The sequence below is a fragment of the Fistularia commersonii genome, chromosome 9 (assembly GCF_037954325.1).
Source record: "Fistularia commersonii isolate RoL2024-O1a breed Wild chromosome 9, RoL_Fcom_v1.0, whole genome shotgun sequence".
NCBI lineage: Eukaryota > Metazoa > Chordata > Actinopteri > Syngnathiformes > Fistulariidae > Fistularia > Fistularia commersonii.
In genome coordinates, this window is record NC_141292.1 from 5,253,176 (window position 1) to 5,266,942 (window position 13,767).

Below are 13,767 nucleotides of genomic sequence, written 5' to 3' on the forward strand. Positions count from 1 at the left end.
TACAGGGCGACACAGTGAATTTAAAACAGGTGATGACTTATGAACTTTGGCATTTTGCACTTTTGTCACTCTCAATTCTCATGAAATCTCTGAGTCAACTTTGGCATTGCGGTTATTCAGGCAGCAGAACATTTTAAAATGCAGACTATCTCCCTTGACCTGCACGGGGGTGTTAGGTGAACACGTGTAGGCTCGGTCGTAATGTTTAAGAAGCGGGTGCAGTGACTACACAACGGTGTGTGGGTGAATAGAGCGCCGGATCGTAACTGAGTAGAAAATATATGTCCCTGGGTTTCATGAATGCCGTGTAATTCATGGATTATAAGTGAGGATGTAAGAGAGGATGCGTAACGCGCCACATTTCTCATTGTTGCCTAAAAAAGTCATGATTCAAATCAGAAATAGCTTGACGTTAAGGTGCCTGATAAAGGACTATCAAAATAAAAACTAAAAAAAACTAAAAATATCAGCTTGCACTAACCTGAGCATATTTTTAAATGGTGTATTGATTTCAGCCACCAGTTGCAGACATTTTTTTACACATGCCTGAATTTTGCATCATTTCCTCTTAGATATGAATACAGATTAACGTACCATTTCATTTCGCAGGAGTTCACTCCGTTTCCCGAGACTGCATACTCGGAAACGAAAACCCTCAAGAGAAGCACTTTGTGAACATCGATGAAGCGCCGAAGTCTCTAATCAAAACTTGCTCTCCCGAGCAGCAGAGCGCCGGCGACGAACCCGAGCTTCACATCATAAACATCCCGGAAAATTCCAACATTCGGTAAACCCAAGAATCCGCAATACATTATATACAGTGGTATATTTAGAATAAAATGTCCAACATTTTTGATTCTTCCATTTGCAGCAATGTAATAGTCCATGTGATTGTAGAGAAGACCAGGATGCTCCTCAGAGGTCCTCAGGGAACCACATGGAACTTCCCCAGCCTGCAATATGCAGATATTCTGGTAAGCGTACATACAGGACATTTTTTGTTTATTACCGGGTAAGTTAAATCGAGGTTGAAGACTTGCTTCTGTTTAATCACAGTTCTGTTATAAATAAATATAATATATATATATTTTTTTTCCTATTTATAGAATTTTCTACTATTATTTATTATTGTTATTTTTTACTTGTAACTCTGGCACAACAATTTCCTTCGGTATAAATACAGTTGTTCTTATTCTTACTCTTAAATTAAAAGGGGGGACGATATGTGTTTTGAGAAGCGAATGTTTAAAATAATAATCTATTTTACTAATTTTAAGTATATTTTAGGACCCAAACCCACCTGACAATAAAAACAGAAAATCGCTCCATCAGGTGTGATATGAAATGCAGGTTGAAGACTTGCTTCTGTTTATGTAGTTTTATTATATATATAGAGTTGCTTAATAGCAAATTGTTTCTGCTATTACGCTTTTCAAAGAGAACAATGTGTGTTTAGAGAAGCAGATGTTTAAAAACATTTCTATTTCTTTTTTTTAGTACATTTTAGAAACCCGGTCCACCCAAAAATAAAAACTGGAGATCATTCCATGAGGTGTGACATGGCTAGTTAGGGTTTGTGTAAATAATCCAACGGGCAGGTAGTCAGTAAATAAAGGAGACATTTAGGTAAAAAAACCCTAGTGGAGGTAAAATTGATGTCACACACGATGAAATTCCTTTTGTTTGTTTCCAATGTTAGGACATTAATGAGTTATTTAAAATTGTCTGCTTTGTTTTCAGTCCAACAATGAAATCATGATGCCCATGAGGAAGGAGCCCCTGCCAGCTTCACGCATATTATCCAGCGACGTTACAACCGACGTCCAAAGGAAGGCTCTAGATAGTTTCAAAGCCACCACTTTTACCAGTTACACTGAAATCATTTCAAATGTTTCAGTGCTGCTCCTGGTTCTTGGACGACAACAAAACCCTTTAGGTAAGACAATAAGAAGACAGGCTCGAGCCCAATGGACATAAATGCCCTTTTAAGGCAAGTGAGTTTTCTCCCCTTATGGGGCCGAAGCTCTTTTTTTACTGTTATACCTTTAAGTAATCTTTTAATCGCAATTTATGGATCGCCTTTTTCTGTTTTGACCTTGGGTTCGCTGTGAAGAGACCAAACTATAAATGGTTTCATTTAATACATGAAACTTATTTGGCACTTAAATCCGCATTGGCTGCAAGCCCTGGAAAAGGTAAAAATAAATAAATAAATGAATAAATAAATAAATCAAAAATACGTGGAACTTTGGTCTTATTAACTAGTACAAGAGTGTGTACTGCGTGTAATGACGACACATGTTATTGATTAAAAAAAGTGATCAGATAAGTGGTGTCAAATGTACGGTCTGCGGGCCATATCAGGCCGACAAACGGTTTTAATCCGGTCCATGAAAATGTTTTGCAAGGAAACCAAGATGTGCTGTAATTTTTTGGTTAAAGAAACCGAAAAACTGATTTTCCTGCATGTGGCCCGTGACCTAAAATGAGTTTGACCCCCTGAATGTTGAAATTGAAGGATAAAACATGCTATATCCATCACAAGAGATATATACTTGATAATGTGTCCCAACCATTGCTGCCAGAATATTACATGTATCCATTACATATGTTATCTGTAAAACGTAACTCACATCACTTTTCACAAACATTTTTGTTTTCTCCCTTTTTTTTTTTTTATAAAAGCAACACCAGAACAAGCCATCAACAGCATCACTACTGCCACTCCTCATCAGATGCCTCTGCTTATGCAGCTGTACACTTCCCCGGATTATCGCTCTCCCCTGGACCAAAACACCAAGGTGCAGAGTGACAAGCGGATCTATGCAGAGGTAAGAGCTTTTTTTGTACCCCTAGATCTGCGTAACATGGCTACTCGAGCTATTCCCGCTCTTTGACAGGTGTCCAGTGACGGTGGCACATATGAAAGCGTGATAGGATTTATTTACCTGGAGGATCTGGTGCGCAGGAGGGGTGTGACATTTCAATTCTTGCTACAGAAGAAGCTACACTGATAGATATTTATCGACTGCTCTGCTAGCATCGGGAGGCTATAGGATTACAAAGCTTCAGATTTTTACAGAACTAAATATAATAAAAAAAATTAAAGTATGTTATTTACCCAAAACATGCAGTAGCTTCACCAGAGACCCTAAATTGCCTAATAATAATAATAATAATAATGCTTTTTTAGGTGCCTTATTTAACACTCAAGGATACTGTACAGACAGATTCATTCAGAAAATATGCCTTTGTCATGGACACCAGTTCATACGCATTAGTAACTATAAAACAACAAAACTTCCTGCTCTTCATCACACCCCTACTCGCCAATCGACACATCATTTGGATGAACAGACCCAACATTCCCTGCTCGGCCGGTCATAGCTTCATCCTCACATCGATCGCATCGAACGGTATCAGCTACCGATCACTTCCATTTGATCAATGTGTCGAGCATGGCATCGAATCAGGGTTTTTTATCGAGTCGTCCTTAAAATGCCCCTCATCCTCACATCGATCACTTCCAGACCGGACCGCGACCTACGGCCCATCCCCGGCCAACTCTCACATACTTTATCCATAGTAGTTCCATACAGGTTTTCAGATTCATAATTATTATGTCGAGTTATAAAACAACGAACGTTATTCCAGACACAAAACAAATTGCTAGGACAAGACAGCGAGTTTATGATGTGATAGTGTGATGTATTTCATAACAATCTTTTGGGATGTGATGAAAATAACGGCATCTTAAGGAAGAGATAATGCAATTTGCAGGTGAAGTGACAGAAACTCCATCCAACAATTTCCATTATCTTATAGATTTCAGGAAACACTTTTGGGGATACGGTGTGGACCATCAGGGTGAACAGCTGCTCGGTCCGCTCCAAGGGCTCGTGTCCTGTGGTGGAAAAGCTGCCCTTCATTCCAGAGGCCTGCGCGGTGAATTCGTGTCACAACAGCACACGTCTCAGCTTCTCCTTAAATCAGCTTCAAGAACTGACATCCACCATGTGGGACCTGGAATGCTCTGTCCAAATTTGCCACAGTGGGGTAAAAATTACATCTCTCACTTGATTGATATTATTGATATAATGATTTGATATTGATATATATATCTATGTGTATAAATAGCTATGTGCGTGTGTATATATATATATATATATATATATATATATATCATTGTTTTTTACTTTTATACTTACTAATAACCAGAAAGACTTTTGAAAAACAAAGACATATTAGAAGAAATATTGACAGCATTAATACTGTAAGGAAATCTGAAAATTAAATAGCGATATGTGTCGTGGAACAGTGAGTTTTGACAGGTCTATACATTATACACATATTTTTTTCGATAATCTGTTTTCTTTAACCTAGAAATGCGGAGATGGAGGAAGTGTCAAGAGGAACCTGGAGGTGACCAGGGCGCAGCCGTGTGAGCAACCAGCAAGTGAGTTCAGTTTTTACTCCAAGACACCGATGCTTTTAAACTTACTATTTACTTGATTTCTAGTTGTCTAGATAGGGATAATTGTGAGCAGTTATTCATGAGATTTTTTTCCCCCCATTTGCAATCAGTTCCGGGTTTTCTGTTTTTATTGGGATAAAATCTCCTGCCTCTCTTTTAAAAAAAAACACCACATACCAATGCTCAATCATGACAGTATTGAAATATCACTTTTCCTAAACCCACATTCCTGTTAATTGCTGTGATGTCATTTTCCCTTGAAAGAAAAACCAATCAACATGCATGAGTTTATTTTGATTTTAATAATTTTTTTAGTTCCTTGGACATATTCAGAAACTGCTCAAGGTAACAAACTGTTTGGCGGGAGAACAGGGGGGTCCACTCTGATCAGGGTGTCCTTGATGAACAACAAAATTCCTGATCACAAATTAAATAATAATATATAAAAAATGTCCTCCCGGTAATGAAAATGTACAATACACAAGCTAGTGAAAGCGCTTTCTGTTTCTTAGAACTGTTTGCAGTTCTCTGGTCAAAATAGATTCATTATTGTTGCTTACCGTTCAGGTTAATGTTTGGAAATCAAACTATTAAACATGTTTTACAACGGTCAGCCGCAAGAATAAATTCTCTGGCCGCCCGAAAAAAAACCCAAAAAACAGAAACCCCTCCCTGGTGTGCGGGACTCAATAAGTAATCTGGTTCTTGGTCGGAGTATCTGCTGCTCACTGCTGTAATTTTCATTTCCATTGTTGCTTCCAGTGCACAACAAATACTGTGCAGGCGGTTGCCATAGCAGTGAACTCAGGATGTGCTGTGAAGCCAGTAAGTGGGTGCGGAACGGGGCCTCGTCCTTTAGGAAGGTCTGCAGGTTGACCTTGTGGCCACAATCAGAAGTAATGGTCCTCAGGGGAGAGGGCTGAAGTCCCTTTGTGTTTCCAAGGGGGTTTGAGTCTTTCGCTGTCCAAACAGAGGCGGCGGGGGCCTTGTGCCGTTCTCGGGCCACTCGACAGCTAAATCAAAAGGAGGATGGACATCCAGATGAGTCAGTATCACAGCACACAAACACGAGGAAGCGGTGCTGATTGAACAGGGGGAACCTGCAGATTGCCAGTGTTATTTGTTAAACAGATAATGGATTTTTTTTTTTGTTTTTTTGAAGCGCTCTTTATCATCTTTTATCTTTTTTCCTTCTGGATTAGAAAGCAGGGAGTTGGTGTATCCAGTAGCGCCAGTGGGAAAGCTGATTAGGCCATCCATATCTTAGCTGATTCGATTTGTCTTACCTAATTTGATAAACCTCGGGCGATGACGGCGCGCTAAAATTCAGACACTGAACTAATTGTGAAGGGGCCACGCCGGTCAGTTTCAGAGATGGAGTTATATTCCGCAGCCAGCCATCACTAAGCGAGACTGGGGGATCCGTTCGGCAAGCTCTAGGGAATCGGAGGGCAGATCTGTCGACTCCTCTGCTCCACCTGCACCGGGGCTTCTGCTTCCTGCTCTTGTCCGCACTCATGCAAACTAACACGTCACCTAATTACAGAAAAATGTCTCGAGAGGGAGCCGACGCGTGTTTCTGTGACGTCCCCCGCCCCCCCCGGCCCATTCGGGGGTCGAGAAATGTTCCTTGACGGGCCCGGTCAACAAAGCGGGAGTTGGTCAATTGCAGTCGGCTGAAACGCCCACAAGATGTCACTATGTCAGTTGTCTGGGTCAGGTTAAATGCAGCCACCGTTGAGTAATGTTGAATCCAGTCGTGTTCAAATGCAGCCATTGCAAATTCACAAATTGAATTACCCCAAATGTAGACTGTAAGGGCTTTGAAAGCCCACAAAAGTCCCATGTCGGCTTTGAGCAGCTAAATCCACATGTACAAGAGAGTTGCAATACTACACAATATAACTGCAATACTAAGAGGTTGTGTTTTTATATCGAGCCTCCTTTTATTTTTCCTTCATGTTGTCTCTATAAGGTACTTCAGGAAAGACAAACTGTACTGAGTGAAGTCCAGAGTAGCACTTAGCCTAGCACATTTCATCAGGAGGCAGCAGAGGCAGGTAAGAGAAACTTCCACAGAGGTGATAATTGGTTTTTGAGGATACTTTTTTGGTAGTCGGAGAAGGAGAGAGTGGAGAGGCGTGGTCTGTTTGGATCTGCGTGAGTCTGGTTGAGACTTCAGACAGTCATTGTTGTGTGTCCTTTTTTGCAACATCACCCGCTTCAATATGTTGGTAACAATTTTAAGGCCTGGAAACAATTTGACAGCGGCCAAATACCGCGCATACCCGGGCAGCCAAAGCTTGGATGAAAATAACTTGGTTCGGTCGAAGGTTTTGAACAAGGATTCAATAACATTTGTCATTTTCTAATAGTGCTAAAAGGACCACGAACAACCGTGATGTTATTAGGACATCTGAGTGAAGGGTAAAACTGTCAACAATAGATCGTAGCCTCCTGAAATGACGTCTATAATTCATTCAAGGTCTCGGCAGATCCCAGCGGCTGAAGCCAAACTTAGGTGGCCTTGCACAGCTGCGACAGTCCTTGTCTGCTGCATGGCTATACTGTATGTCAGAGTGTGTGTGTGCGCCGTCTCTCATACACTTGCAAAGTTCCTTTGAGGGAAAGTAATTATTTCACAACGCTGGGCCACGGTCTGTTTTTTATTACTGCCTTGTTTGCAGTGAGGTTGCGCCGTGTGGGTCGGCTCTAGACGGCGCATAGGAAAAAATAAAAAGCACAACATTCGAGTCAGGCTAAAAGCGCCAAAATTTGCGTCGCAGAATCAAACAAATTGATTATATTTCAGTTATGTCTCACGAGCAAGCGGCGTGGTTTATATTTTATTATGCTCAGAAAGAGAGGGAGAGAGCTGCATCGTCAAGTTATTCCAGATCCAAACCATTAATCTTTCAGGCAGCTTAAGGTTTTAGCTAAATGACATCGTATGCCGCTTAATACTTAAGTATCGGTAGCCTCTGATGCCGAATATGTTTTATTTAATGAAAATTAATCTCTATACATGGTTTTATAGTTGAAACTTGTTTTTTCCTCTCAATGATGAAATTATGCAAGGTCATTTAGGTGTCACTCGACTGTCTGATTTTGCTGTTAAGTGTTTTCTAGCTGAGTGTTTGTGAGGGTTGCCACGAAAAAAAAAAAACAACAAAAAAACAACCTATACTAACAATCTTAATGATTCTATCTATGATCTCACCCTTGTGCCTGGCCAAAAGGGTAGTTACGTATCTTTCTATCTCTGAACCGACTGGAGATCATTCCTATCTGCTCACCACCTAAATTAGTACATGCAGCACTCACCTACCTACCTTTACCTAAACTTACTTACCGACCAAACACAATCATCTACTTAACAATTTTCCCACCTACTTACATAATTACCTAAATAATACATATACACTTGCACCGATACAATGTCATTTTTTTAGTGTGCTAAATGCTGGTACTGTTCATGTTAAGAAGCATGTAAAAAGAATTGCCAGCAATTACATAACAGTAGAGAACTAGTTGCATGATATTACTATGACATATAGATATTATTTGATAACCCAGCTTGTCCTTCGTGCAGATGACTGACTCACCTACCTTCCCCTATACGTACCTATCTACTTTCTTGAGCAACATATGACCTAACAAATTTACTATGGTTTAGACTTAATGATTGAACAACCAGCCTTTCTACTTATCTGCATACCAACCAACTCATTTATCATCCACCTATTCAATGGGTTGAGATGTGCAAAACTGCTTGAGGGTTACTTTATTTTTTTCTTTCAATTTTTTAGCATTAAAATAAATTTTTATTTTCATCTTTTTCTGTTGTTGTCCTGAAGGTTGCATTCAATGTTTTGTATTGTTTCTTTTGTATTTATCTTTCAGGTCCACCATGCTTTGATTTTGGCCTTCCTGGGGTTCTAGGCATTGCATTTGGAGGGTTTATTATTGGCGTATTACTTATTGGAGCACTGTGGTTCATCAAAATTAAAACAGGTAACGTATAAGTAATGAAATAATATTTGTCGTGACGTCAACCGGCCTGAAATTCGACTGGATGATAACGATCTGACTCCGTATTATTCAGGGTACCCGACTCAACTGGACATGGCCTCAACTGCAGCGAATCTTCCGGGTAAGAAAGGTTTCTTTTTGTTTTTTCAGGTTTTCTTTGTTTTCCCCCGTCTTATTGACTTTTCTCCCCTGTCTCCAGGATGTCCCTGCTCAGGAGGAAAGCGCCAACCCGTTTCTACCAATCCTTCCCCTTCTGAGAATAGTAGCGCCAATGCTAGCATTGGGAGCACCCAGAGTACGCCGACCAGCAGCATGGCGTGAGACTACAGGGCTTTCCTCGACCGGCAGGGCCAGCATCCTCCTTCAAAGTTGCCAGTAGGGGTTCTTTGGTCTTGTGTCTAATGCTTAAAAGGTGTTTTCTGCCCTCCCGGTTCCTCTTTAAATTCTCATTAAAAGCACAACCCACATATCTGACATACATGCCTTGAATGGATGTGATCTGGGAGTTTGTATTGGTAAAAGGTGGCAGGAGGGTAGGGTGATGGCTAACAGAAGTCAAATAATCAATGGTTTCTGACGCTCACCTCTGCAGCCGCTCTGTAAAGTCAAGCTCCTAGACAGGAAGTTAAAGAGGGCAAGAGAAAAAATAAATTGGCTCCCAGCAACAGGAAAAACAAACCAAATCCCCTAAGAGCTCGCAGGAAATTCACTGCATTCCTTTGAATGAATTGCAGTTGTGTGATCGCCGCACAATTATAGTTAGACAGGAGACGAACTGGTCAAAAGACTTTGAAAAACAGATGAAAAGCTGTTCTGCATTCCCCCCCCCCCCCCAAAAAAAGCAACAAATTTACAAATGGCCTCTGGCTAGGTCAGTCCTAAAGGTAAAAAAAAAAAAAAAAAAAAAAAAAAAAAATCCCTTCGACAGTAAACATTGCATCATTAGGAGTGCAAACCAGCAAATGAACGCTCACCTCCAGGTGTATTTGTTTTAATTTGAGTTTGTTGTCAATGGTTAACAGCTACCTCCTATTCTAGAAGTCTGGGGCTAAGTTTAAGCTTAACAAGATTTCTCCGGTGAACAGATTTTTATTTTTTCCACTTTTTTTTTTCTCTTTTGTTTTATTCTGTATCACTTATCATAAATTTTGGCCCAACCCCCCCCCCCCCCCCCCCCCCGGCCCTGCAATAAATGGTGCAATTCTATGCATCGCTGAAGAATCAAAGAGTATTGGTTTATCTAGGATTATAGTAATCACCCAAATGTAAAACTTAAATTATGAACCACTGAAAGTAATTTATTTGACACCAAAATCACAATATTCAGTACAGGAGGCAGGAAATATATGGCTGTATTCAGAGCTGATACATTCCCATAAAATGACGAATTAGTATCAAAACGCTGATTAAACCCCAGAAGTTGACTTTTTTTTGGTGTTTTTTTTGCAAAAATGGTCTGTCTGAAGGTGCCTTCTAGTATTTTCTTTTTCCATTTTGATCACCAACAGCAATGTGCATTCGATCCGTCACTGCATTTTCCTTTCTCTAGTTAAATTTTTTTCTTGCAATTCTGGCAGCTGTTTTCATTACCCTATAAATAGTAGGGCTACGGTCCATTGTGTTTCAACTTTACAGATTATTGAAGTTCGAAGCCTTCAATAAATATCCCTGGCAATGAAAATTTAATTTTTAGCATTTTTAACATCCAGGGAATGCTTTTCAGAATTTGATTACGATTTACCAAGTACCATATCAAATTCAGTCAACACAGGATGTTCATTAACACTGTTTAGTAAGAAAATCATGACGTGTAATAAGGCAAAATGATTTCATGACAAATTATCAAGGCGTGTAAAGAAAATTTGAATAAAAAGCATTTTTATTAGGTATCAAGGTTGGAACCAAACCAAGTCACATGCGTTTCCACTGTTATTCAGTTCGACTCAACATCTCATAAAGTAAATCTAGAAGGAGCTATATTTACTGATTTTAATACTAGAAAGTAAAAAAAATACAATGATATTTTTCATAAAATACTTTTCATTTTTATTTATATTCCTACCACTGAAGTAACTTTGGGTAAAACTAAAATTGCATTTCTGACAAAACCAGCCAGCTCTGAATACAGACCATATAGACCTCAGAATATTACTAATACTAACATGTAGTAACACATATTGTATGTAGTTTTCACCACCATTCATGGAATCAGTCGTACTTAAACTAAATTATCGTCTTATTTTTAGCTCTCACAATGTAAATATTGATACGGAAACTAATTTGGGGCTTTCATATGATATTTGTTAGCTTTCAAACTTTAAAGTTGCAACAGCCGCCTCAACCTCTGCATCTATTGGCTGACAGACGCCGCCGAGATGCGTTACAGGGAAGCTCATGAGGGCCACTGCTGATGTAGATGGATGTTTGACCACGTAACTATTCTTTATCATTGTCCAAAAGTCAGTGTATTTTATATATACAATTTTATATAGATATATATATACATACATCTATTTACCACTTGCAAATATTACTATCACAAGTCAAATCTTGTGACATCTGTAAGCAGGCAATGTACAAATCCAACCATTCGTAGCAATGTAGCTCTGTTCTGTTACAATGTGATCATCCACGTTTTTCTTTCTGACGTGCGCTCGCATTCCCAGTGCTTTCCATTTGATTCGGGATCATTTATTAAAATATGCGTACTCCCGTGAACCTAAACAAAGAAACAAAAAAAGTCAGTGTGTACACTACCTAGCTGGTTCATTCACTCACCGAGTGGGTGCTTGCATGCACGTTTTGATGTGCATGTATTTTTTTCTTTAATCGTTTCTCATTGTATGTTTGTAAAGACAGAGAACAAAAGACGGCCAGTACAAATTGCCACTTGAGTATTTGTGCAATATGATGAATGACTTATTCATGAGTAAATTTGTATGTAATGTCTATATGTCTATATGTAGTTTTTCTTCCTTTTTTTCTGTAAAACTGGATCGTAATCGTACTATTTTCTCAACTGAGTACTGCCCAAATCTATAATTCTCCTAAAAATGTTATGTATGCTCACATTTGGTCACGTCAAGCGTCATATCCAATGACAGACTGTAAATTGAATTTATATGTTTTTGCCCACGGTATAAGTATCGCTCGCGCCAGGAGTCGCCCTTGTTGTTCCAAACACGTACAACATGTCGACGTTGCGGAACGCTCAATGTTCAAACAACTGGTTGGCCGGATGGGGACTTTAAAAGACAGAGCAGTTACATACCGTTTGAAAATGAGAGTGTTTTCGTGATAGCTTAGGAGACCACTGTGGTAAGTTAGTGACATTTCCACTGAAACGAGGGAAACAGAAGCAGCTGCCGACAGATTCTATCTTGTCTCTGAGCGTTCTGCGTCCAACCGTCCGAGTTGTCCGAGTACTAACTATAAAATAAAATGCACTGTCGGTTAATTCACTTCTCAACCTCTGACAGCATCCACATACAAATGAACATAATACAGGTATATGTGTCTCTGTGTGTGTATTGACTACTGTTCATGCATCGATGTCTGTATATCTAAGGATAGGTGTACAATAAGCAAGCTTATTTAAATGAGCTTCTTCTTTTTCCTCGCTTAGAATTCCTACCGAACAATTACAATTTCTCGATGTTTTTTTGTGATCCAACAGGCAGCCATTTATCATTTAAAATCATGATCTTTTGTATTTCTATTTCATCTGAGATCAAATATATGGATTTTTCTAAGATTATCTTAATAAAGTGAATATGACTTTGTGTTTTATGTTCTGGTTTGTACGGTCTTGTCGTTTTGTTGTTTTTGGTTGGGTGGGTCAAAATTATAGGGCTGGTGACAAAAAAAAAAATTACAGGATATTTGCAAGTCAATTATGAAAGTATAATAAAACAGCACACTTGACAGAGGCTCTGACATGAAAGAATGGACCCGGTGATAAATTACCCTGTAGATTTTAACACAAATGTATTATCAACAATTATAAACAAAACAATCTGAGGATATACTCAAGATGCAGTTGTTTATGGTCAGGATTAAAAGTGGAAACGATTTTATCAAGATATTGTAGCGGGGACTTCCACTTGCTGCTGGCTGAATATTCTTTTGATGTCTAAAAGTTTCAGACACTTTTACTGGGATAAAAAAAAAATGCTGAAAAAAAAAATAGAATTTACATATATATGTAACATAAATGCATAGTAGTGTTGTAGTCAGGGAAACACCCGGGTGATGGTAAAACATCTGTTAAGTGAGCAAAAGCTGTTGTTGGCCATATCCATGCCACAAATGCCTGCAATACAACTAACTGTTCCTGCTGAATTTCAAGAAAAATAAAAGCCAGAATTCATTGCACCCTAAACCACACCCACAAAATTCCTAGCAACCCTAAACTCACAGAGAAAACAAGCAAAAACATAAACCCCAACATTCACTACAATATATGTAATAAGATGAATAATAATAATAATAAAATGACAATGTTTTCATCTCACTAACCCAAGGAAAAAGGTTTAAAAACACAAACATAAATACGGAAATATAAATATATATGTAGAGCGAGAGATAGAGAGACAGGGAGAAAAATGGGTAAAGATTTGTGTTTCATATTAATTTTTGTTGATATTATCATCATCATCATTCTTATCCTTATCATCATTTTTAATGGTTATTGTGATTAATGTTATCATTGCAATGTTGTTCTGATTTCATGAAAAAAATTGGATGGAGTTTGCCTTCATATGATAAAATTATCCCCCAAAATATGTATACATTAAATATATATATACATAGAAATGTATATGTGTATATTTATTTATACATATTTTTCATTAATTTCTTTTTTTGCATTTTTTGCAGTTATTTTTGCATGTACACTCCTTTTAGGCAGAAAATCCAAACTTCCATATATATTCCATATTTTCATCGAAATATGTATTGAAACTGTAATAAAATCTCATTGAAGAGCTAAGATGTGACAAATGTTGGAAAATCAAAAGTTTTAGAAATCATGGACATAATTATTTCACTTTAGACGAAAGATTAATTGAAGTTACATTTTTAATTTTAAAAGTCTACCTCTTATCAACATAATAACAATTTAATGACTACAGACAAAACCTCCACATACAAAATATAATTAAAAAAGAACCGCTCTTTGTTGTTTTCGTTCTTTCAATTCAAATTTGACATGTGATCAAATTTAACAAGTGCCCAAAGGGTATCCTATAATTTCCATCCGT

The 13,767-nt window shown here is 38.4% G+C and overlaps 1 protein-coding gene across 1 annotated transcript in view; it reads left to right on the forward strand.

The window, feature by feature from the left end:
* The window catches only part of eng (endoglin), a 40,138-nt gene extending 30,712 nt beyond the window's left edge, over positions 1-9,426 (forward strand). Inside the window, exons 6-14 of the mRNA XM_086152119.1 lie at positions 610-787; positions 872-974; positions 1,741-1,936; positions 2,686-2,831; positions 3,826-4,056; positions 4,384-4,456; positions 8,378-8,488; positions 8,580-8,627; positions 8,706-9,426. Coding sequence (XP_086008245.1) covers positions 610-787; positions 872-974; positions 1,741-1,936; positions 2,686-2,831; positions 3,826-4,056; positions 4,384-4,456; positions 8,378-8,488; positions 8,580-8,627; positions 8,706-8,827 — 1,208 coding nt within the window. The 3' untranslated portion in view covers positions 8,828-9,426. The remainder of the gene's footprint in view (positions 1-609; positions 788-871; positions 975-1,740; positions 1,937-2,685; positions 2,832-3,825; positions 4,057-4,383; positions 4,457-8,377; positions 8,489-8,579; positions 8,628-8,705) is intronic.
* The last annotated feature ends 4,341 nt before the right edge of the window (positions 9,427-13,767 follow it).